Raw genomic sequence first — 22,440 nt, forward strand, 5'->3', positions numbered from 1 at the left:
GTTTGTGCAGCCCCACTCGGCCTGGCACTTGTGACATCACTTCCCGGATGTCAAGCGCACAGTAACTTAAACATCTTCTTGGTTCTTTCGGTAAAGTCACGTAGAATGGAAATAATAAAATAATAAAAATAAAACATTATAAAATAATTCTCACGACGTTTCGGCCACAACGCAAGCAGCCGTCCTCAGGTGAAGAACAGCTCTGTCAGAAAGACAGCGTCTGACAGACAAATCTTAATTCCCACTGACTTCAAACCCCCCCCCACTCCAACCTGACACTTGGTATCGCCGCCAACGTCACGTGACGACATTTTCCCGCCAAAAAAAGCGCGGGAAAGCTGCGGCCTGGTCGGCGAGTCCAGAGATCGGTTTCCTTTTCGTGGCGGCGCGGGACATCAATTCGCTCGCTAAACTAAACAAGCCAAGCGCTGTTCATTGCAAAGAGATGGCGCCTAAAGACTACGCTGCTGAGAAAGGTAAACTGCTTGCTTTTTGCGCTGTGTGTCTCGAGTCTTACTTTAATCGTCATGATCCGTCATCGATCCACTGCTGGATGAAGGCCTCCCCAAATCTGCCACCATCTCCAGCATTCAATCTAGATTTGAAGTACATCTCCATCGATACAGTACAATAGTCCCCCCCCGGCACGCCAGGTGACGATGTACTCGCTGCGTCTCCCCGATGAACACCCTCCTAAACGGTTCCTTAATGAACTATTCAAGTCGATTTGTCTCTCTCGCGCTCACCTCATCGCTTTCATAGCCACCCCTAAAGATGCAAATGCAGCGTTGTCACAATGGACGAGTCTATCCACAGGACAATCTAGCGTGTTGCGTGTACGTGTCCTTTGTCAATCGACTGCTGGATGAGGGCATTCTCCACTCTGTGACGATCGCAGAGGTTATTTGTCCGTACTTCAGCCATTATCGTACACACTCTTAGGGGTTTTTTTCGGTAAAGTCACATCGGTAAAAAATATAAGTAAATAATAAAATATTATAAATAATAGTAGAAATAAAATAATAAATCACGACGTTTCGGAGGCAACACAAGCTTCCTTCATCAGGTGTAGAAAAAAAGGCACAGCAAAATAACTGTATTGGGAGTTATTTGTGATGGGGCATTAATATATTATCGTACATTATTTGATTGGTGAAGCCAGGCAGAGTACATGGGAGCATAGCAGTAGTGTACAACAACGGACTTTTGCTGTCCTGGCCTCCGCAGCCTGTAACAACAACAACCTGTTCCATGCATGGTGGTCACTCATTCGAGTCTCTTTGGAGGCGCTCTGTCCACGATGAAGCTTCTGAGTTTACCCGTCCATACTGGACGTCTGTGAACAAAGAGCTTCATAGCTCATCGGATTCCTCCAGTGTGTATATATATTTTTTATTCTGTTTCGGGTCCATTCTTGCGTATGGTGACTTGTTCGGGAGCTAAATGTCAACTTCGAGGGCTGCTGATCACGAGAGGCCTTCAGGGTGGAAGAGTTCGTGTAGTATTTGCCGTTCCCCTCCACCCTTCGTCGAAGGAGCGCACACTAAAGTGATATTATTGTACTCTTTGGTTCTTTAGGTAAAGTCACGTAGGTGTAAAATACATTAAACAGTTTATACCTACGTGACTTTACCGAAAGAACCAAAGAGTATGGATTCCTGCAGTCACGAAAGCTTCAAATCAAGTTTGGTATTATTGTGTATGGTCGGTCCATAGTTTTAGGTGCATGGCCACAATCGCACACTACTGATACTTGTGTTTAAGTTTCCTTTTACGAAGAGATGCGGCGTATCGGCCTCTTCATATCCTGGTGCGTGCGCTTTGACACCATTGTGTTGTTGGAGTTTCGGGGAAATTTGGTTCTCGGCTCATAAACTACGTTTCCTAATAACGTCAATTTTGTGTTTAAAGAAACAAACAAATTAAAATGTTGAGCTTTCTCTCCAGGCAACTTCCGTTGTTAAATGCAAAGTAAAAGATGTAGTTTTTCCACGGGTGGCGTTTTTACTGTTGAAAGTTCATCTTCGGCTGTCTCCGCGAAGTCGATATTTTCAACCACACCCCATTATTAAAATAAATAATGACAATATTTAGCTGGTTAATGAACTAATCTTCCCACTTGTGTAGGAGGTTCTACCTTGGGCTATATGTTGTGCCGGGTTCAGTGGCATTGAGACTGATAGTCATTACCCCTGTGTGTGTGTTGTGTTTGTGTGGACACAGACACCTGCAAAAAATTCCTGCAAGAGTTTTACAAGGATGATGGTCTGGGCAAGAAGCAGTTCAAGTATGGTGAGCAGCTGGTAAGAGAGGCATCTTCAGAACGTTTCGTCACATGTCCTTGGAAGAGAAGTGTGTGCGATGTGTCAACATCGCCGCTGGCGTGGTACTGGCCAACCATCTCATCTACCATGTCGGCCTTCATAGGTGCTCGCTAACAGCACTTGCTCCAGCAGTCTGTTTAGGCTACACGGGGCATCTTTGTCTTTTTGTCTCACTCGTGGTGCCAGACTTAACTGAGGGGAGCTTACCGATCTAATTGTCACATGGTGTGTGTGTGCATGTTTTTTCATGGCCAAGAAATGAAATTGGGTTTTTGAACCTGTTTGGCAAACTTACCGGGCATCACTTTTTGTTTTGCAAATTTTTATTTCGGGGTAGAGTAGAGTGGTTGCGTGGTGGTTAGTGCACTGCGCTACAGTACTGGCGAACCAAATTAAATTCCTGCCCGCCGCTAACGTCAGTCGAGAGTCGTATCGGAATCTTTTCTCAGACCTTCCCGAGCTCGACTCAACCTTTTTAAAAGGGTGCCTCTTGCAGTGTTGTGACAAAGATCGTAAAGGCAGCTGGGCCATGTGTGGTGTCGCTCACACCACCACATCTTGTGCCGCACCTGCCCCGACATACCGCCAATGGATAAACTTTTATCCTTGCTCGCAGGTGCATCTGGCTCAGCGCGAGCAGGTATCTCTCTGCATCGACCTGGATGACCTTGCGGAGTTGGAGCCAGAGCTGGCTGAGCACGTTGTGGAAAACGCGCGCCGCTACGCCGCGCTCTTCGCGGACGCTGTGAGCGAGCTGCTGCCCGAGTACCGTCAGGGAGAGGTGAGTGCAGGGGGGCTTTTCCCACCAGTTGTGAACAGCTGTGATGCAGTGGTGAGTACATTGTGCTATGAGCCCGGCGACCTTAGTTTTTATTCTTGGTTACGGCTAGCTCACATCAGCGGCGAGATATATCTTAACCGGTCCCTTTACCAACCTCCGTTGAAGTTGAGTGAAACAACCCCCGCATTTTTTGGGAGGTCTTCATCCTCCAGAGTGATTGACAAGTGAAGAATCTCAATGGGCTACCCGCCATTTGTTATTTAATAGGTGTTTGCCAACTACACTTTCGCCAGTGGGAGCCCTCACCGAGTCTGTGCATCGCTCTGGCTTGCTATTATCCCTGCAGCCAGTGCAGAAGGACGCGCTGGACGTTTACATCGAGCACCGGCTCATGCTGCAGAACCGGCATGGAGACGCGGATGCACACGACCCCAAGAACCAGTACCCACCGGAGCTGATGCGGCGCTTGTACGCACACACACATACACATTTGTTTTCGTGCTTGCTCAAAGGCAAACATGTCTTGTCATTGTGATTACTATCACCATCGTTTTCTTTATTTTTTGGAGGAATTGCAATGTCCTTGAAATACTGGACTAAATTCAGTGTCTCTACCCACACTATTTTGAGGATACATGCAATATCATTATCATTGTTTTGATAGAATAAAATACATTTCAAAAGTAGATATTAGGTACCAACCACTGTACTGTCCATTAATATGCTGTTTGTGTGTAAACTGTGTGTGTGTCTGAACGTTGCGTATGTACGTGTGAACATGCCGTGCCTGCGTGATCATGCTGTGTGGTTGTGAATGTGCCGTGTGCGTGAACTTACTTTGTGTGTGAACCATGCCCTGTGAACATGCTGTATGTGCGCATAAACGTGCCACACGTGTGACTGTGCCCTGCATGTGTAAATCGTGCTGTGCGTGTCAACGTGCCTTGTGTGTGTGTGTGAATCGTGTGTCCGTGCGCTCCGGCAGTGAGCTGTACTTCAAGGCACCCGGCACGTTGAAGCCGCTGAGCGTGCGTGATGTGAAGGCCAACCGCATCGGGGAGCTCGTGACGGTGCGCGGCGTGGTGACACGCGCCACCGAGGTCAAGCCCATGATGGTGGTGGCCACCTACACCTGCGACCAGTGTGGCGCCGAGACCTACCAACCGGTAACATCCCGACTCTGTGCTCACACCTTTGTCCGTTGTAATTTTTTGTCGATTTGAGCAGCATTAGAAATAGAGCAGGGGGCGCTTCAAGCAATTAATTCCTCGACCTTAAATCGGAAAAATATAAACATTTTGAAAAAAAGACCTCACCTCTATTCCCATTTGTGCCGCTGGGCTTCAGGTGTTTGACGGGGCTTTTTGACGTGACGTCATTTGGCATTGTCAGCCGTATCACGCAGGGCATTGCTTGTAGGGAGTTTCCCACCTTCGGGAAGCAGAATATGGGGATGGCCCCCATTTTTAAAGGGATCCGAATAATATGCCACAATAAAAGTACAGGCAATCCCTGGGTGACAGAAGGGTTAGGTTCCCGAGAAACGATCCGTAACCCGAATTTTCCGTATGTCGGAAACTGAACAATTTTCCTCAAAAATCAAGATAAAATCCCATAGCTGAAAATAGTTGTGCTTCCCCTACTGTTTTCTCTCAGTACTGTATTGCGCTGTCATCAGTTTTCTATCGCTACCTCCATTGTATCGCTGCACTTCCTATAATTATTTCATTTCATCAAATATATACCCTAACACTAACCATTATTAAACTAATGGAACATATACTGTATTCAATTGTTTATGAATATCACAAAAATGTAATATTAATTGTTAACAGAAAGCGGTCACTTATGAATGTTTGTTTACCGTGCATTCATTAGGCTAGCCCTAGACTTTCAAACATACACACACAGACAAAGGTGGAGTAGGCTCATCTACACATACACACGCAGTACATACAGTAAATAACTCGTGAAATAGACTTAAAATGAAGCAAACTAGCGGATATACGACGTTGCACTGCGTGCACGTTTTGAGCGTTGCGCAAACGTCACCCGCATGGCCTACCGTCCCTTTCTACCACGCGGGCAGATCGCGTCCACCTCCTTCATGCCGCTGGCGCTGTGCCCAAGCCGCGACTGCCAGACCAACAAGTCCGGCGGACGACTCTACCTGCAGAGCCGCGGCTCCAAGTTCGTCAAGTTCCAGGAGCTCAAGATACAGGAGCACGTACGTGACCGCCACACGACAGCATCTGCAGTTTGGGTTTACGTTAGGCAGGAAGTGTTTTTCGCGAATTTACCGCGGGCGGATATATACAGTGCTCCCCGCATATCATCGTCAGCCACGGTAAATTCGTCCTGGAAGAAGTGGCACCGTAGGCGGTCACTGTCGCACGATCCTGTAACAATCTAGCATACAAGCTGTGTGCTTTGACAGTACATGCAGTTCTGGTTATGTTAGGATGTACAGAGTGTTCTCGCAATAATTTGGACATGTGTACCCATGTTGAGTTGGCCCAGTATTTCCAGTTCACACCATTGTTTGTATGGATAGATTGCTTCCTTGGTAGATGGCAATTAAATTTATACCCCTGCATTAGCACCCACCCCCTGCGCCAGTTAAGACACTGAGATCATGTTGAGTCTGTTTGGACGCAAGTATCAAAGTATCACCTCTCATTTCGTTTGGCCAGTGATGGTAATTGTTTTGGCGAGGACCACTCACACAGCGCAGCAGCTTGTTGACATCTCTTGGGGTGGTACTTGTTTTGATGCAAGTTGTTCAATCACTACATAACTACGCTACACTCCCTCCCCTATTCTGCTCTCCCCTCGTGTCTTCACATTCCCCCAACCGTGTCTTCACGTCTCCCCCCACGCACCCCACCGTGCAGAGCGACCAGGTTCCCGTGGGCTCCATCCCGCGTGCCATGACGGTGTGCGTGCGCGGAGAGAACACGCGTCTTGCTCAGCCCGGTGACCACATCTCCATTACCGGCATCTTCCTCCCCGTACTCAAGCAGGGCTTCCGTGCCGTGCAGCAGGTGACAGCATTTCTGATTTAAAGGTCCCGTCAAGTCGTACGGCAGAAAATTTGATCGGAGGTCGTCGCATTGCGGGCTATTTGGTCAGAGGCTGAATGGCTCACGTGGTTCGTAATGTCCATATCGGAGACAATGAGCTGGCACTCCTGAGATTTACGTCGTTATGTGCGATAATATCTCGCAATGTTGCATGTTATGCTCTGTGTGACATCATTTCATTGTGCGGCCAAGTTAATACTTTCCAAGACAAACACGTGTTCAAAGTGTTACGTAATCACGCGTGATTATTCCTCGCTTGCTTTTGACAAGTTTCATCCGTGTGTCGCCCAGTCATCGTCACCCTCAATTACGGTGGCTGCCCGATTATATTTCACAAAATCGCGCGAAGCCGTTCGGCCTGACCTAGGGACTCATCCTGACCCTAGTGACCCCTGGCCGTCTCCCGCGCTCTCCTCCAGGGGCTGCTGTCTGAGACGTTCCTGGAGGCGCACCGCGTTGTCAAGATGAACAAAACCGAGGACAACGAGCTCGACGTGGAGGAGCTGTCGGAGAGCGAGCTGAGGCAGATCACGGGTAAGCCAGGGATTCTCTCCTTTCGTTTTTTAGTCGTTTTCACCACCGTCTTCCCCGATCGCGCCTTCGGTGTCAAGTTGTGACGAAGACGTGCGGAAGCGGAAGTAGAGCAAGCCGAGAGGGGAAAAGTGAAAGACGACATGTTATGCACGCGCTCACCTGCGTTGACTCCGGAGTGGGTTTGTCTTTGTGGGAACGGCAGCGTAACGGTTTAGCGCGATGCGCTACGAACACAAGCACCCAAGTTCGATTCCTGCTCATGGCCAACGCCAGTGACGATTATCTGAACCGGTCATGGTCCTTCCCTGGGTCGACTCGGCCTCAAATGAGTACCTGGTGCAGTGTAAGCAAAGGAAGTTGGGCGTGGCACTGGCCACCATCCCCTTGTGTGCCATGCCGGTCTTCATAGGTGCTGCTCGCTTAACAGCACTCGCCCAAAAAATGTTGTCACTGCTTACAAAACGGGATCTTTGTCTTGTGTACGTGTGGTGAGCGCTCTCCGGCACTAACCTATAGCGTTCGCGATGCCACAGAGGAAGATTTCTACGAGAAGTTGGCGGCATCTATCGCGCCCGAGATCTACGGGCACGAGGACGTGAAGAAAGCGCTGCTGCTGCTCCTCGTGGGTGGCGTCGACCGCTCCCCACGCGGCATGAAAATCCGAGGTGTGACCCCCCCCCCCCCCTCCAGCCATCTCCTCCCTTCTCTGCTCACCTCTTCCCACCTCTGATTAGCACGGTTGACTACCTACGGTGCTAAATAAGTTCAACCTACACACGGTTCAACTTGCATACCTCTCTCCCGGTGGTGCCTCCCCGGTCTCCTGCCAAAGCAATATTTCTGAAATAAACAATAGTTGAAATAGAATAAGAAAGTTATTACACATGAAATGAATGCCGTGCAAAACATGGGAGAATATTAATAGGTGACATGGGGTTTATACAAATTTATCGCTGTTATGGTTCATTTAATTTATTCCTATGTGACGGACAACATTTTCTTTGTTAGGGATACAGATTGCAAAGTTGCCATAACTAGAAGTCTTGCAGCAGGGCTTATGTTGCGTGAATTTCAGTGGAATAACTTTCAAGATCTCGTTATTTGTGCTGTAACCACAACAAAGCACACAAAAATACAATAAAAATGCTAAACAGCAATTACAAATTTATGGGAAACTGAAAACTCACAATCGTCGTATTGTGAAAAAAATTTCATCGCGGAAACCCGACTTTACCTCTTCGTTTGAAAGCCCTGGGTGATATTGCTGATATGTAAGAGTGTCCGTGCGTGAACATCACTTGCCAGCTTTCAATTGGTGCTCGCCGATGGCCCGTGCCGCTGCGGTGCATTGTGGTTAACAGGAGTCTGTGTCTCGCCGTATTTCCTAAAGGGAATATCAACATCTGCCTGATGGGAGATCCCGGTGTTGCCAAGTCGCAGCTGCTCTGTTACATCGATCGGCTCGCCCCCAGAAGTACGTGCACACAGTCGCAGAAACACCTTCCTCTGGCATGCATGGATAATTGTGTATGTTTGTATGTACGTGTGTAGTTGTGTTTGTATGTAGTGTAAGTTAGTGCATTGCAATTTTCGATTCCCGCTCACGACCAATAATAGTGGTGAATATTTGAACTGGTCCGAGGCTTTTCTTAGGTCGACGCAGCCTTAAATGAGTACCTATTGTCGAGTGTAAATATCACCGCTGGGGATACATATGCAGCCGAGCGTGATGCAAACCACACATCCCTACGTGTGCCATCCCGGGCTTAAGAGGTGCTCGATAACAGCACTTGCCTCAACAGTCTGCACCACCGGTTAGCATGGTTGGCTACTAATGGTGCGAAAGAAGTTCATCATACATATGGGGGGGGGGGGGTGGTGGGATCTTGGTATTTGTACGCAAAACTTCTATACCACTGCAACAATTTAAAGGAAAAATTGGAAATATACTTGCAACTTACCTCATGTAACGTAGCAACATAGCAACGTTGCCCCCTACGGCAATACTACCGCAGACGACACTCGCCTGAAAAACATAGCGCCTTAACAATATCCTTTGTGCTTATGAATGAATGGCGCAATGACAAAATGTACACAACTACAAAATGACGAGCAACCGCCACGAACACTTGCGTGCACCCGGTAAAGTGCGTGTTTGTGCGTGCGTGCCTGCCTCTTGTGCGCGCGTGTGCAACCCTTGCAGGCCAGTACACGACGGGGCGTGGCTCGTCGGGCGTGGGGCTGACGGCGGCCGTGCTGCAGGACCCACTCACGGGGGAGATGACGCTGGAGGGCGGCGCTCTGGTCCTCGCCGACCACGGGGTCTGCTGCATCGACGAGTTCGACAAGATGGCCGACAGCGACCGCACCTCCATCCACGAGGTCATGGAGCAGCAGACTATCTCCATCGCCAAGGTGACTTGGGGGGGGGGGGGGGTGGGGGCTTCGACCCGGCACCGCGGTGGCGAAGTGTTAATTACCTCGCTTGGTATGCAGGAGATCGTGGGTTCGATCCTGACCCTGATGCCGGCTGCTGTACATTTGAAGTTTACGTGTCTCTTTCCCCATGGTCGCGTGGATTTTTCTCTGGGTCCTCCGTTTTTTCCCTCCACATTTAGAATCGATGTGCGTTTAGAGTATATGGCTGCTATACAATTGAACACGTGATAGGAACTTCGTGAGCTATTATTTCTGGCCAGGTTGCGATGAAAATGAGCGATATAGCTCAGTGGGCCTTACCTGGTAAAATAAAATTAGTTTAGTTACGCATGGTGCTCTGCGCCGGTGGTGGAGGCTGAACGGGAGCAGCGGGGCGCGCGAGTCGAATCGACGATTACGTTTGGCTAGCATTAGTGTCAATCAAATGTCTTTCTCGATATTCAGCTTAGACCAGGGTTCTTCAACTGGTAGGATATGGCAGGGGGGGGGGTATTCTGTTGCAGTCGCTGGCTGGGGATAAAGGTACTAAACAGTATTTACAGACATGGAAGACAAACACGTTGGAGAGCGTAACAATCCACGCGTGTGCACGATTTTTCCCGACTCGTTTTGGAAATATCTGCTCATCGCTTCCTCCCGCCCTCTTAATTATTATTTCCCTCTTTTCTCTCCACCGCGGGTCCGTCACCCAGGCTGGCATCATGACGAGCCTTAACGCGCGCTGCTCTATTCTGGCGGCCGCTAACCCCGCGTACGGCCGCTACAACCCCAAGAAGTCGGTGGAGCAGAACGTGCAGCTGCCCGCTGCGCTGCTCTCTCGCTTCGACCTACTGTGGCTCATCCAGGACAAGCCCGACCGCGACAACGACATCCGGTGAGTTGTGGGTTTCAGTTTAGGCGAGTGAGCAGTTTGGTTAAGAATTGACGAGGTGGCTCAGAGGTGAGAGCGCTAAGCTGACACCGCTGGTATCCTAGGTACGAATCCAGGCAGCTCATCGGTTAAAGCGGGTCGTCAAGCATAGTGAAGTGATGGTCTTAGCCCCGTCACCAATGACTGCAAAAAAAATCTTCAAATTAACTTTGGTTCCGCATTTAATTTGGCTCAATTCCAGATGTGAGAGTTAAGAATATCAGTGACGGTCATCACAATCGTTATCGACAGTGACAGAGAAGGTGGCCTCTAATGTGTGGTCCAGAGGTCACTTGAAGGATTTGTCGAAGTAGCTCTGTGGTATTTTCTTCCCCGGGATCTTTTTGTTTAACACAGAGTTGCACTGCTTTGTGAGAGTTCTAAATTGATTCTTTCTCTAAAACTTGGCTTTGTTAACACAATTTGGTAAAAATTGGGATAAAAGATAATATTTATGTTTTTTTTTATTTCTTATTGCATCACATTCCCTGAAATAAATTCAGTATCTTAGCATTGCCAGCTCAGCCCTTGGAACTCTGAGCCACCCAGCCACCACCTTGATTACTAGTTGATGTATTGCATGTGAATGAGAGTGTGTGAGTGTATATACTCACACTTCGCACCTAGCTTGGCACGAGCATTTTAGTGATTTTATTCACTTCGTAGCGAATGGCGGCTGTTGTGTGCATGAGCGTTTAACCGTGTATGTGGATGTATGTTATACAGGCTGGCACAGCACATCACCTACGTGCACCAGCACTGCCACCAGCCGCCCTCCCAGCACACGCCACTCGACATGAAGCTCATGCGGTAAAAATCTGCTTTCTCCTCTTCTATTTGCTCGCTTGTTCAATCACCTGTGCATTCGTTCACTTGCTCATCCACTCACTTACTTAGTAGCACATGTACTTATCCACCCATACGCTGACTCACCCACTCCCCGAAACAATAACTCATCTAGCCATTCATTGGCTCACTCGCATATTCACTTGCTCGCTTACTCAACCACTGCATCACAAGTGCTTATCCACCCATATATCGCCCCACTCGCTTACCCCACCCATCTACCCGATGACCAACCCATCCTCTCGACCATTGATTCATCCACTCACCCAATGACCCACGCACCCAATGACCTACCTGTGTGCACCCACTGACAAAACTCGCCCAATAACGGAGACACTCGCACACTGACCCACCTACTCGCCCAATCATTTGGGTGGGTGGGTTTTACGACGGCGAGGATTTATTTTGTCTCGTGTGGTTTCTCGGCAGGCGCTACATCGCCTTGTGCCAGCGGCGGCAGCCGGCCGTGCCCGACACGCTGGCGGACTACATCACGGCGGCCTACGTGGAGATGCGCAAAGAGGCGCGCGTGAGCAAGGACACGACGTTCACGTCCGCGCGCACGCTGCTCGCCATCCTGCGGCTGTCCACCGCACTGGTATATGCGTGTTGTGTACACCGGCGCGTGACCATTTTAAATCCTGCATGTGCAGGTTTGCGTAAAAACACGCACTAACAAATGTGTGTTCTGTGTATTCTTGAGGTGTGTGTTTGTGTGTGTATATAGGCAGTTGGGTAGAGCAGTGAGCACTGGTTAGTGCGCTGCACTACGAACGAGTTAACCCGAGTTTGATTAATAATTGAGCTTTTTGGGTTAGATCGCATAAATATATAAATGTGTCGTTAAAACCCGCCACCACCCGACACAGCCAACTAGTAAGGGTTGTCACGTAAACAGAACTTGCCAATTCGTCACTAGTAAACCGAGTTCGATTCCCTGTTACGGCTAACATCGGCAGCAGGTGATATCTAAACCCTTCCTGGGCCCTCCCTTAGCTCGATGGCATTAATTGAGTTACCTTGGTTCAGTGCGTAAAAACATCAGCGATGGAAACACAAAGTGGACGCAAGGGGCATTGTGCCGACCGCCCCCAGCCTCCTCATGCGGTGCTGTAGGCGCTGGCTCGCGGCGCTTGTCCCAACAGCCTGTGTGTACGCTGTCTGCGTGTGCTGCAGGCTCGGCTGCGTCTGGTGGACGTGGTGGAGAAGGAGGATGTGAACGAAGCCATGCGACTCATGGAGATGAGCAAGGACTCGCTCATCACCGACCGCGGGCAGCCGACCAGGTACCCAACCCAGTTCTCTATCCCCCACCCCGATGTGAGGGAAGTTGAAAGGCGAGAAGTGCGAGGAGAGAAGCCGAAAGAGAATGCCATAATAGAGGGTTTTTTGGGTTAGATCGCGTAAATATAAATGTGTTCTTAAACCCGCCACCAATCAACACAGCCAATTGGTAAGATTTGTCACGTAAACAGAACATGCCAATTCGTTACTCGTACAGCACACCGATGTGTTGGAGAGTAAATCCACAACACTTACAATCGGGTATAACACCACATTAATAACCCAAAAAAACCTGTATTATGGATGATATTGTTTGCGAAAGCCTACATGTTAAACAGAGAATGTGTTGTGATATGCAGTATGATGGTTGAACATGGTATGGTTCGGGTAGACTCTTCAACATGGGTGGGAGAATCGATAACTGAGGTTCATTGGGAACGGTAACTATGTGAGTATCGACAGACGGGTGATAAGGAGGTGATTGAATGCCAGTGAGAGCAAGTGACTTCACGTTGAATTCTCTCAATTATTGTCGCCCCTCACTGTCACCTGGGCAGTTAATTCTGAAGTTTCATCGACGTTGCTTTTGCCGTCATCGTTGCAACGAATGTGACTGTCGTGATGATACTCGCGCAGGACCCAGCGCCCGTCGGACGTCATCTTCAGCCTCATCCGGGAACTGGCGCCGGCCGACGGCACGAACCGTCGCGTGCGCTACGCCGAGGCTCTGTCGCGGTGCGTGTCGCGGGGGTTCACGCCGGCGCAAGTTCACACTGCGCTCGACGAGTACGAGGAGCTGAACGTGTGGCACGTGAACCAAGCGCGCACCGCCATCACCTTCATGTGAACCCGCCCGTCCGCTTCAACGTTGACACACGTACACACACACAAACATGCACTCTTATGATCGCATATAAATATGCGTGTAGTTGCCCGTGACAAAAAATTGTGTGTTCGTATTGGCAATCGCACAATGTCTGTTTTAGCGTATTTACAAAAAACATTAAAACCTTGTTGCCACGATATAGTCTACCTAAACAAATGGAAAAAAAGGTAATTTGTCAACTATAAATTATGGAGGAGGTAAATCGTTAAAGCCCCTATTGAATACCACTTGCCATTTTATATCCACGTTCAGGAATCGCACCCAGGTTTTCAAGATCATAGTGCAGTGCTTAAACCACTGCAACACCAATCCCAAACACTCTCTTAACAATTATGTAAACAAAAGTTTGATTCCAGATCCCCAACTTTATTCATGATAGTTTTCAAATTGATTATGCTTAAGGAACTGGTAATCAATCTGATGCAATCTTCCGAGCAAAAAGAACGATTATCACGGTTGTACGTAGGTTGAACTTCTTTCGCACCGTATGTAGCCAACCATGCTAATCAGAGGTGTGGGGGGGGGGAACAACAAACTAAACACAACAATCACTTCAAAAGAAATGGGTTTTAAACCTAGATTCTAATGTGCATAGCTCCAGTGACTTCCTAATATCAGTTGGCTACGTACGATGCGAACAGTTCAACATACATACAAGTACTGACTTTTCACTATAGGTTAGTTTTTCTACCCCAGTACGTGTGAATAAAAATGGTTTGATTCGCATCTACATGTTGTAAATCATTGTGATCATCATCAGCCACGATCAATCCACTACTCAATGTCGGCCACCCCAAGCCATCGCTCTCTCTCGGGTTCCTGTGATGAAACGGTCCATCTGGCACCTTGTATACGAGCCAATTTCATCGCTCCACCATCTCTGCGTTGGACGTCCTTTTCCGGTGCATTCCCTCCTCTGGCTCCCTGATTAGTCTTCGCCACTGGCCATCGTCCCTTACAGCTGTGTCCCCTGCCCAAGCCCCCTTGCTTTTCTTAAGTTAAAGTGAACATCCACGCTCTCTCTCTTTAATTCACAGCGTAAATTTCTCCACGCTGCTTTGTATCGTTTTCATTTTTCATATTGTATTCATGAATGTGCTTTTTCATGTACCACAATTAATACAACTTTGAACGCGCACCATTCTGGTTACCATATTTCACTGCTCTCAAGATAGGCTATGTGCCCTCTATGTTTGGCTGTGTTTTTTTTGCTAGAAAGCTATGTTGATGACTGGTGTGGTTTATTCAGTCTGGTATAAATGTGTTACAAGGTTCACTTGTGATAGTTTGTGATGCATGGCTTGTAAGGGGCCATCCATTTAGTACGTACGCATGGAGGGTGAGGGGGGTTTAACCAAAATTCCTACGCTTGCGTACGGGAGTCTACTGACAATGTACGCATAGGAAACGGGGGGCGGGGGTAAAGTCTCGATCAAATTAGTTAGTCCACCGCCGGACTACCTGTTTGCTTAAACACATTAAGCCTTGATCGTTTCTGCGTGGATTAAATATCGGTCTGTATAGGATTCAGGGGGGGGGGGGGGGCGCGTCAAGCTTACGTACGCAGGTGGAGGGGAGTGTGTGTAATGAGTACGCGTGCGTACAGGGAGGTGGGGGGTCAAGTTTTGACAGATTTTTGCGTACATAATAAATGGATGGCCCCTAATGCAGTTACGTGGTCCAGTTTAGTATTGCGGCAGATGTAATCCTCTGGATGTTACGTTTCCTGTTTGAATAAAGTGCTCTTTCAATTGTTACTTGTCATGTAATTGTTTTGTTACCAAATGCAACTATTTAAAAAACTATTTGAATTTGGCGTGTCAAACTGCGACTGCATCTCTTATGTTTGCTTATCTAGGGAAGCGTCGGTCTTGTGACTCCTTTTCAGGAGGGTCCTTCCAAGTTTTTGCACCAGGGGATCATGATTGCTATGTACAAGTACCGCTGAGTAATTCGCTGGTAGTTTTTTTGTTTCAAATTTGACATTCGGACCATAACACGCATTGCCCTACTTTGCAAATTATGTCACGGGATCTTTCACGAGCGCTGTGACAACGCGTGGGTTTTTTTATGGTTATATGCCCGTAGTATTGATCCAACCTGCAACAAGGGGAACATGCGCTATCATTACGGTCCCTGATGCGCAGAACTTGCCATTGAGTTAATTTCGTTCCTAGATTATCCCTCGCTGCAGGAGGATCAAAGGTTCAAATTTGTTTTCTATACTATTTAAGGAGCTTGAAACGAATGCAATACCATTCTGAAATCAACAACAATCCTGTTCGCGCCCCGGTAGTTTAAGGTTGCACGAGATGGGTATACATAGCTGCTGCAATTTATACATTCAAGTAAAATCAAATTTGGACGATATTTATCCAAGCCAGTAGGCAGAAATTTTTCGTCGTGTCTCCCACAATTCAGGTTGGGTCTATGCATGATTATCTCGTGGCTTGTAACTGATCTGAGTTAATGTTAATACTCGCCGAAAGTGAAGGGAAGATAACATGGAGAGGAATGTAGGTTTAAATACCAGGAAATGAAAGATAGGCACGTATTCGTTAAAACGTGGCCAGGCGTGTTACGTCACCTGGGATCCTTGCGATTATGGCTTTTGAATCTTGACTCCTTAAAACAAATCTAAGCAGCTACAGAACTTCCAAACTGATGTTTTTACGTGCATACCCGTGAGCGCTCGAAGGCCGTACCACAAAGAAGATTAGAAGGTATACGAAATATGATAATTGTGTTTTATCTGGCAACAAAACTGACACCTTTTTTTACAAGGAGTCATGTTTGCATTGGCCACAATACCTGCGGTCGGAATGCAAACAAAAAACAACTCTGATAATGTCCTTGAAATTGATTGGTCCACACGCCAAAAGGCGTCATCTGGTCCAACACCATGTGAGACTAGGCTCTAAGAAAAGCTGTCTCGGGTGTGGACCAATCAATTTCAAGGACTGCATACATGATCAGAGTTGTGTTTTTTGTTTGCATTCCGACCGCAGGTATTGTGGTCAATGCAAACATGACTCCTTGTAAAAAAAAGGTGTCAGTTTTGTTTCCAGATAAAAGGGTAAAAAAATAATTATCATATTTTTCTACTGGCAAAGGAGGTTCCAATGGAGGTATACGAAACTTAACAGTTTCGTCTCGTTCTGTCGTCATCTTTGTCTCACCTCAATGCCACGGATTGGGGTTTAAATGCACGTGCCCGCCAACAGGGGGAGTGCACAGGTCTTAATACCCACGATTCATAGCGGCTTCTCAGCGCGAAACGCCAGATACGCACTCACTTTAGTGAAGTTAAATAAAGGAGCGAAGGGAGTAGATGTATGACTATTTTAATTGAAAATAAACTTTGAGAAGCATTTTCTGTTGCTAATACAATTGCATTGGGTGTCCACGTAAGGGACCCATAGTGTACATTGTATTGAGGCTGAGTATAAGTAAAGCCGAGAAGACCTGTAAGCCTTTGATGTGTTTTCGGGTTATACCGAATTGTTATTTTTGGAGGGAAGCGGCCGAAACTCTTGGGTTTGTCGCTTCCTCTATACAGTTTTAAAGAAAGGGTTTTCAATCGATACCGTGCGCGATTTGTATACGAAATCCCGACTGTCGTTGAGGTATGGCTCACGGTTGTAACCACGCACAGAACAGTATTAGTATGACATAGCGTTGTGGTCGCCGAGTGAAATATACGTTGTCGAGCGCAAATGGTTACCGGTACTCTTTAATTTGGGCATACCAATTAAAGCAATGTTGATTTTGAGAAAGACGTTGTTAAGCTGCCAACCTTTTAGAAATAAATATTCATACCTGTCAACGCCTTATCAGTGCCCTAACTTATTACAAATCAATTCAGACCTTATTTGTCACCACGTGCCCTTATAAATTCTCAACGTTCATCCTACAAGGGAGAAACACAAACAAATAAACAAACATTGTGAATTTTTTGTGTCCGTATTGAAACGTATGTACGCCGCATGGACCACTAAGGTTTAAAGCTTTCGTGACCGCAGGGATTCATATTCTTGGTTATGGCGGTAAAGAGACGTAGAAGGGAAATAATAAAATAATGAAAATATTAAACAATAACAATTCTCACGATGTTTCGACTGCAACACAAGCAATAATCATTTTTCACACCTGATGATGATTGCTTGTGTTGCAGACGAAACGTAGTGAGACATTTTTTTGTTTTATATATTTATTATTTTATTATTTCCCTTCTACGTGACTTTACCGAAAGAACCAAGAATAATAAATTCAGTTTTTATTCTTTTATTTTTTTCCCTTCTACGTGACTTTACCGAAAGAACCAAGAATATAAAAAATCACTAAGGGTTTGACGGCTCTGATTGAACCGTGCCTAATCGAATCGCTGCGCGGACGAATTGACGCACGACAACCCAGCGACCGGAATCGATTCCTTATCCGTTGGGTTCCGGTTACCCCCCCCCTGCCGCCCCCCCTCCCTGGCAACCGTTGCCAGGGGCCCAAGCGGCGGGGGCCTTCGCGCGCGTTGTGAGGCCGCCGGTTAAAAAGGAAAACTTCCATCGGCGTCGTTGTCGTCGTTGTCGTCGTTGTTCAACGAGTTTACAACAAATGTGCAAGTTTAAAACAGCTGGTTGAGAGGAGAAACCTCGTGGGCTTTCGACGCAAGCGTCGTTTGCCGGCTGTGGATCACGAGCAGAGGTGAATGATAACACTAACAAAAAATATATTTTTTACAAATATCTAAAAATATTTTTTTTTGTTCCTGGGTAGTAAGTGTTATTTTCTAATTGCTTATGCCTCAAAAGTATTGAAAATGGTTATTATCACCCAACAAACTTTGCTTTTGTGACCAGGACAGTGAGCGAAAACGTGGTGTGCGTTTGTGTCATTCCTTCACGTAAAGTCGTGGTCACAAAAGCAAAGTTTGTGGGGAATAAGAGCAATTTTATGTACTTTTGAGGCATAAGGAATTAGAAAATAATACTTACTACCCAGGAACAAACATCGTGTTACCTCGTGTAACAATAATGACGCTAAAAGTCGCGGTGTGGGTTTCATTGAAGGCGTTTGCGCCCGTTAAGTCTGCAATTGTCAATGGCGAGTGAACCAAAGTTAAGCGATTTAATCTTTTTGCAAAAATTAAATACTCACGTATATAAGGAACGACGAGAGCATATTAGCCGTGTGTTAGCGTAAGTACTGCGGTGAGAGATGTTTAAAATACTCTTAGGTTTTTTCGGTAAAGTCACGTAGGTAAAAATAAAAAATGAAAATAAATCGAATATTATTAAATGTTTTACTTTTATTTCTTTACCTACGTGACTTTACCGAAAAAACCTAAGAGTATGAATCCTTGCAGTCACGAAAGATGCAAATCTAGAGTAGATGTTTAAAATGTATAACTTTAAGCAAGTTTGTGCCCACGTGTAATTAATGATGCGTTAGAACGAGTTTTTTTTATTTTCTTCAAGTTACTATTTTTCTACGTGGATTATGTTTTAATGTTTGTTTAAAATAATGACGTACGATGCGAGATTATATTGTGTATACAGACATAGGTAGTGATATGGCATTCACCCAGCAGTGGATACACAGCGGTTGATAGTAACCGCATTCAAACGTTAACTTTACAATGTGAAACAATTCATAATTATAAACAAGCTTTGATACCGTACTTTTAAAAGTTTACACGATTTATGTTTCAGTGTAAGAAGTTTGTCTTGTCTTCTTGGTTCTTTCGGTAAAGTCACGTAGAAGGGAAGTAATAAAATAATAAAAATAAAACATAATTATTTTATTATGTTTTATTTTTATTAATTTTTATAATAATTATTTTATTGTTTTATTTTTATTATTTTATTACTTCCCTTCTACGTGACTTTACCGAAAGAACCAAGAAGATGAATCCCTGCAGTCACGAAAGCTTTAAATCGAAATTTAAGTTTGTCTTGTTTTCACACGCAGTTTAGCCGTTTAATTGTTGCGAGTCAATGAAGACTTAGAACGGTTCTACAAACGACAACAAATATCCCTTTTCTACCTACGTGACTTTACCGAAATAACCAAAAACTATGGATTCCTGCAGCCACGAAAACTTCAAATATAGAATGAACAATTAACCCAAAAACACAACAACGCTTGGTCCTGCAATCTCCGTTGTTGTGTGGTGTCGGAAACTGAATGCAGTTTAAGGAGTTAACATGCGCTTGTTGTTATTACAATAAATAATCCAAACACGCCGCCACATGGCGTCCTTAATTCCATTGGCAAACACGGGCCAGCTTTGGCCACATTTGGTGCGGCGTCTGAATTCGCGGACGGAATTCCAGACAGACCCCACTGGCTTACAGTACAGTACTTTATTATTCATTCACTCTGGTGCCCCTAATTCCTGTAGAGTGACCGTGCTTCGTGACCACGGCATGATACCCACAAGCGAGGGGTTCTATTCGTGCGTGTGGCTAAATATTCTTGAGATAAATGCCGATGTCTGCCGTGAGCCACGACGAGAGGGTTTTGCTGTTCGTCCTCCGTTGCAGTTTTGGTTGTACGGCCACAATTGTGTGACCGTGGCTTGTCCTTCGTTTTACATCCACGAAGATGTGCCGCATCGGCGTGTTGATGTGCTGCTGCGGTTGATGTCTTCGAGGAATGTCAAAGCCGGGAGATGCGATGTTAACACTGACCGAGCCAATGTTAAACAGTCCAGCGTGTTGACCAGGCAATTGTTAAACCGATATCACGAGTTTCGTCGAGTCGTCTGGTTGCCCGCAGTTGATGAAGCCAGCAAGCTCACCAAGCCAATAGCAGCCTTGTTAGCCAACACATAACGGACTCAACTCAGTCAGGGTTGACCCAAGGTAGCGAGTTGACGACGTTGATTATTGGGCGTTGACCAATGTAAAATGCGTTGACCAAGTGATGAGTGGACTTGGGTAATTAATCAACCTAGCGAACTGGTCAAGCGGAGTTGACCAACGCAGACTTGACCAATTATATGAGTTGACCAGGCTAGAAAGTTGACCCATCTAGGAATTGACTGTTGTTTATTAATCAGCATACAGAAACTTGTCTGCGTTCATGAGCAAAAACCATCCCACTCAGCTACCTAAGTAAGCAGTCGCTCTGTGTGGTTTAAAAACTCTGGCTGCAGACGCCAACAAAGCCGCTGGGAGACAGCCACGCTGGGTCCTCTCAGCGTTTTGTTTTAAATTCCTGTTTCGTTTGGCTTGTTGCGTGGAATGTTAAAACCACCGGGAGGCGCGTAACGGGTTCCCAATCATGGCCAGGGGTACAGTGTTCTGGACCACAGGCTATGGATCAGACTCCATAAAGTTTTGCTCATCGCCCAATTCTTGAGTTGTATTAATTGTCAACAAAGTTATGATAAATTATTAGTCATGAGTATTTTCAGTCGTGGTCTACCATCGATTTTCTAAGTTTACGGTTAGAGTTAACGGTTGTATCGTCTTGTAATGACCAGAGTTAGCAACTTATTCCTTTTATATAATCTAAAAGTGGATTACCAAGAAGAAGAATAACGCGATAGGTGAGTGAGATCGCATGTTCATGCATGTTTGTAGTGGCTACTAAAAGTTGGGATGTGTTGTACGAGATGCAGAGTTTGATAAAAGAATGTTTTGAGAGATGAAAAAAAAAGCTTCAGTACAGTCTACATTGTAACAAAAATGCAAAAGCTGGACGTTTCAGTTTAGCATTCAGGCAGCTGGGAATGCCTCCCTTTAGTTAAAAGCATGTGGAAGATAAAAGTTAATGTTTATACATGGGGAGGGGGTGTGTAAATGACAAAGTCACAGTGGACATTCTTAGCACAAATGTCCATTATCAGCCCTGAGCCTGTGGTTGGAAATTCCACGTATGCATGGCGGGTGCCAAGTCTGTGCAGTTGACTTTGTGCAAAGCAACACTTGTATGCACGATTGGGGGGACGTGGGCTGAGTCAGGCCTGACTGGGATTTGAACTTATAACTTTTGTACCGCGAGTCCTGAACACTGCAATATGTATTGCTAACAGATAATTTGTCTTATTATTGATACATTTTTACTCACACTTTTACCCTCTGTAACTTTTTCATGCTATAAATTCGAAATATTAAATTCATCTTAATTTGAAGCTTTCGTGACTGCAGGAATCCATACTCTTTGGTTCTTTTGGTAAAGTCACGTAGGTATAAAATTAAATAAATGACGACGTTTCGGGCGCAATACAAGCGTCCGTCATCAGGTTTTATGCCAAGTCTCCCACGCAAATGAGCTTCAATGTTTCGGTGCTATCATCTGGTTCTAAACAATGTCAAATACATGTTTTATATATATATTTCCCAATTACATTGCAGCATCCCACTGGTCAGCTCATCTACAAACCCCCATAAAAGCTGACCCATCTTTCTCAGCCACAAGGGGAAAGCCACCCCATCAACCTCGTCTTGGCCGCTTGGCCATGCAGCCTCTTGCCCATCTTGTGGTCGGTCATTCAATGCCAGATGGTCGGTTCATACAAAGGGGGGCATACCTTTAATGTCACATGCCAACCATGCACCAGTGATCTGGCAAAATGAAGTGATTGCTGCTGCTGTTAATCCTGCTGTTACGGCTGCTATTGATCATATAGCTGCTGCTATGCAGATACCCAGATAGACATCCAGCCTGTCACTCAACTGGCCGAACAGCTGTTGGCAACGTTGCTACCCATTCACCTGGCAATGTAGCCACATCCAGCCTCCCCCACCCTTCCACCCCTGTCCTGGCCACCCATCAACCAGAACAAGTGGTCACCCAGCCTCCTAGCCACCCTTACCCACCCAGAGCAGAGCGTCCTGGGCGTGTACAGTGAATGGTTGGACGTGTGCAGGAGCGTGGGTGACTCGGTTATAAAAATGCAGTTGCCTCACAACGGAGTCAAGCTACGGGTGGTGGGGGGTGTTTCGTTACCGAGGCAACAGGGGGGGCTGCATTAGTAACCGCGATGCAGCTCACGGACTCCTTACACAGCAGCGTTACGGGGTGGGTTCTGTGAAGACGGCAAGGGCCCTATTCCAATTTCTTATTGTTGCTGTTGTTTGAATGCTAGGGTTAATTTGTGTGTGCGTGCTGGAGGCTTGAATCGAACTGATCGTTTTTGGTCATTAAGGAGATTTGCATTGCATTTGTGAGATTGGCGGCTTTATCACGGATTAAATGTGTTTAGCTGTAAATCGTGCATTCTGGCACCCGCTGTATATTATTTGCACCGTTGTTTTACTGTAACATGTTTAATAGAGAATAAGCATATATATATTACGCGACAGATGTATAAACGTGGAAACGGTGACAGTGGGAGATATGTGTGGCTT

The 22,440-nt window shown here is 46.3% G+C and overlaps 2 protein-coding genes across 6 annotated transcripts in view; both read left to right on the forward strand.

Moving 5' to 3' along the window:
- Nucleotides 1-283: 283 nt before the first annotated feature.
- Nucleotides 284-14,844, forward strand: MCM7 (minichromosome maintenance complex component 7). The gene is made up of 16 exons (XM_078607190.1): nucleotides 284-476; nucleotides 2,224-2,303; nucleotides 2,941-3,105; nucleotides 3,452-3,573; nucleotides 4,091-4,271; nucleotides 5,195-5,332; nucleotides 6,000-6,149; nucleotides 6,608-6,722; nucleotides 7,256-7,387; nucleotides 8,113-8,196; nucleotides 8,926-9,137; nucleotides 9,854-10,035; nucleotides 10,798-10,881; nucleotides 11,347-11,515; nucleotides 12,094-12,203; nucleotides 12,838-14,844. Exons 1-16 carry the CDS (start codon nucleotides 446-448, stop codon nucleotides 13,046-13,048), a joined length of 2,166 nt encoding a protein of 721 aa, XP_078463316.1. The 5' UTR covers nucleotides 284-445; the 3' UTR covers nucleotides 13,049-14,844.
- A 2,752-nt stretch (nucleotides 14,845-17,596) lies between these two features.
- DZIP1L (DAZ interacting zinc finger protein 1 like) overlaps nucleotides 17,597-22,440 on the forward strand; it is a 32,420-nt gene continuing 27,576 nt past the window's right edge. For 3 of the 5 annotated variants that reach the window (XM_078607192.1, XM_078607194.1, XM_078607195.1), the window contains exon 1: nucleotides 17,660-17,785. The gene's annotated coding sequence lies outside the window, so the exon portion shown is untranslated. Of the gene's footprint in view, nucleotides 17,786-20,508; nucleotides 20,637-22,440 lie in introns of those variants that run through there. The other 2 variants (XM_078607193.1, XM_078607191.1) reach the window with 2 other exon arrangements.

This window comes from Lampetra planeri, chromosome 27 (assembly GCF_965212315.1).
Source record: "Lampetra planeri chromosome 27, kcLamPlan1.2.h2, whole genome shotgun sequence".
Lineage (NCBI taxonomy): Eukaryota > Metazoa > Chordata > Hyperoartia > Petromyzontiformes > Petromyzontidae > Lampetra > Lampetra planeri.

Bases quoted from the DNA above. Each gene is read 5' to 3' on its own strand.
- MCM7 (XM_078607190.1), top strand. From the start codon at position 446: ATGGCGCCTAAAGACTACGCTGCTGAGAAAG. The intron at 11,516-12,093 runs GTATATGCGTGT...CGTGTGCTGCAG, and splicing joins TGCGGCTGTCCACCGCACTG to GCTCGGCTGCGTCTGGTGGA. The intron at 12,204-12,837 runs GTACCCAACCCA...ATACTCGCGCAG, and splicing joins GACCGCGGGCAGCCGACCAG to GACCCAGCGCCCGTCGGACG.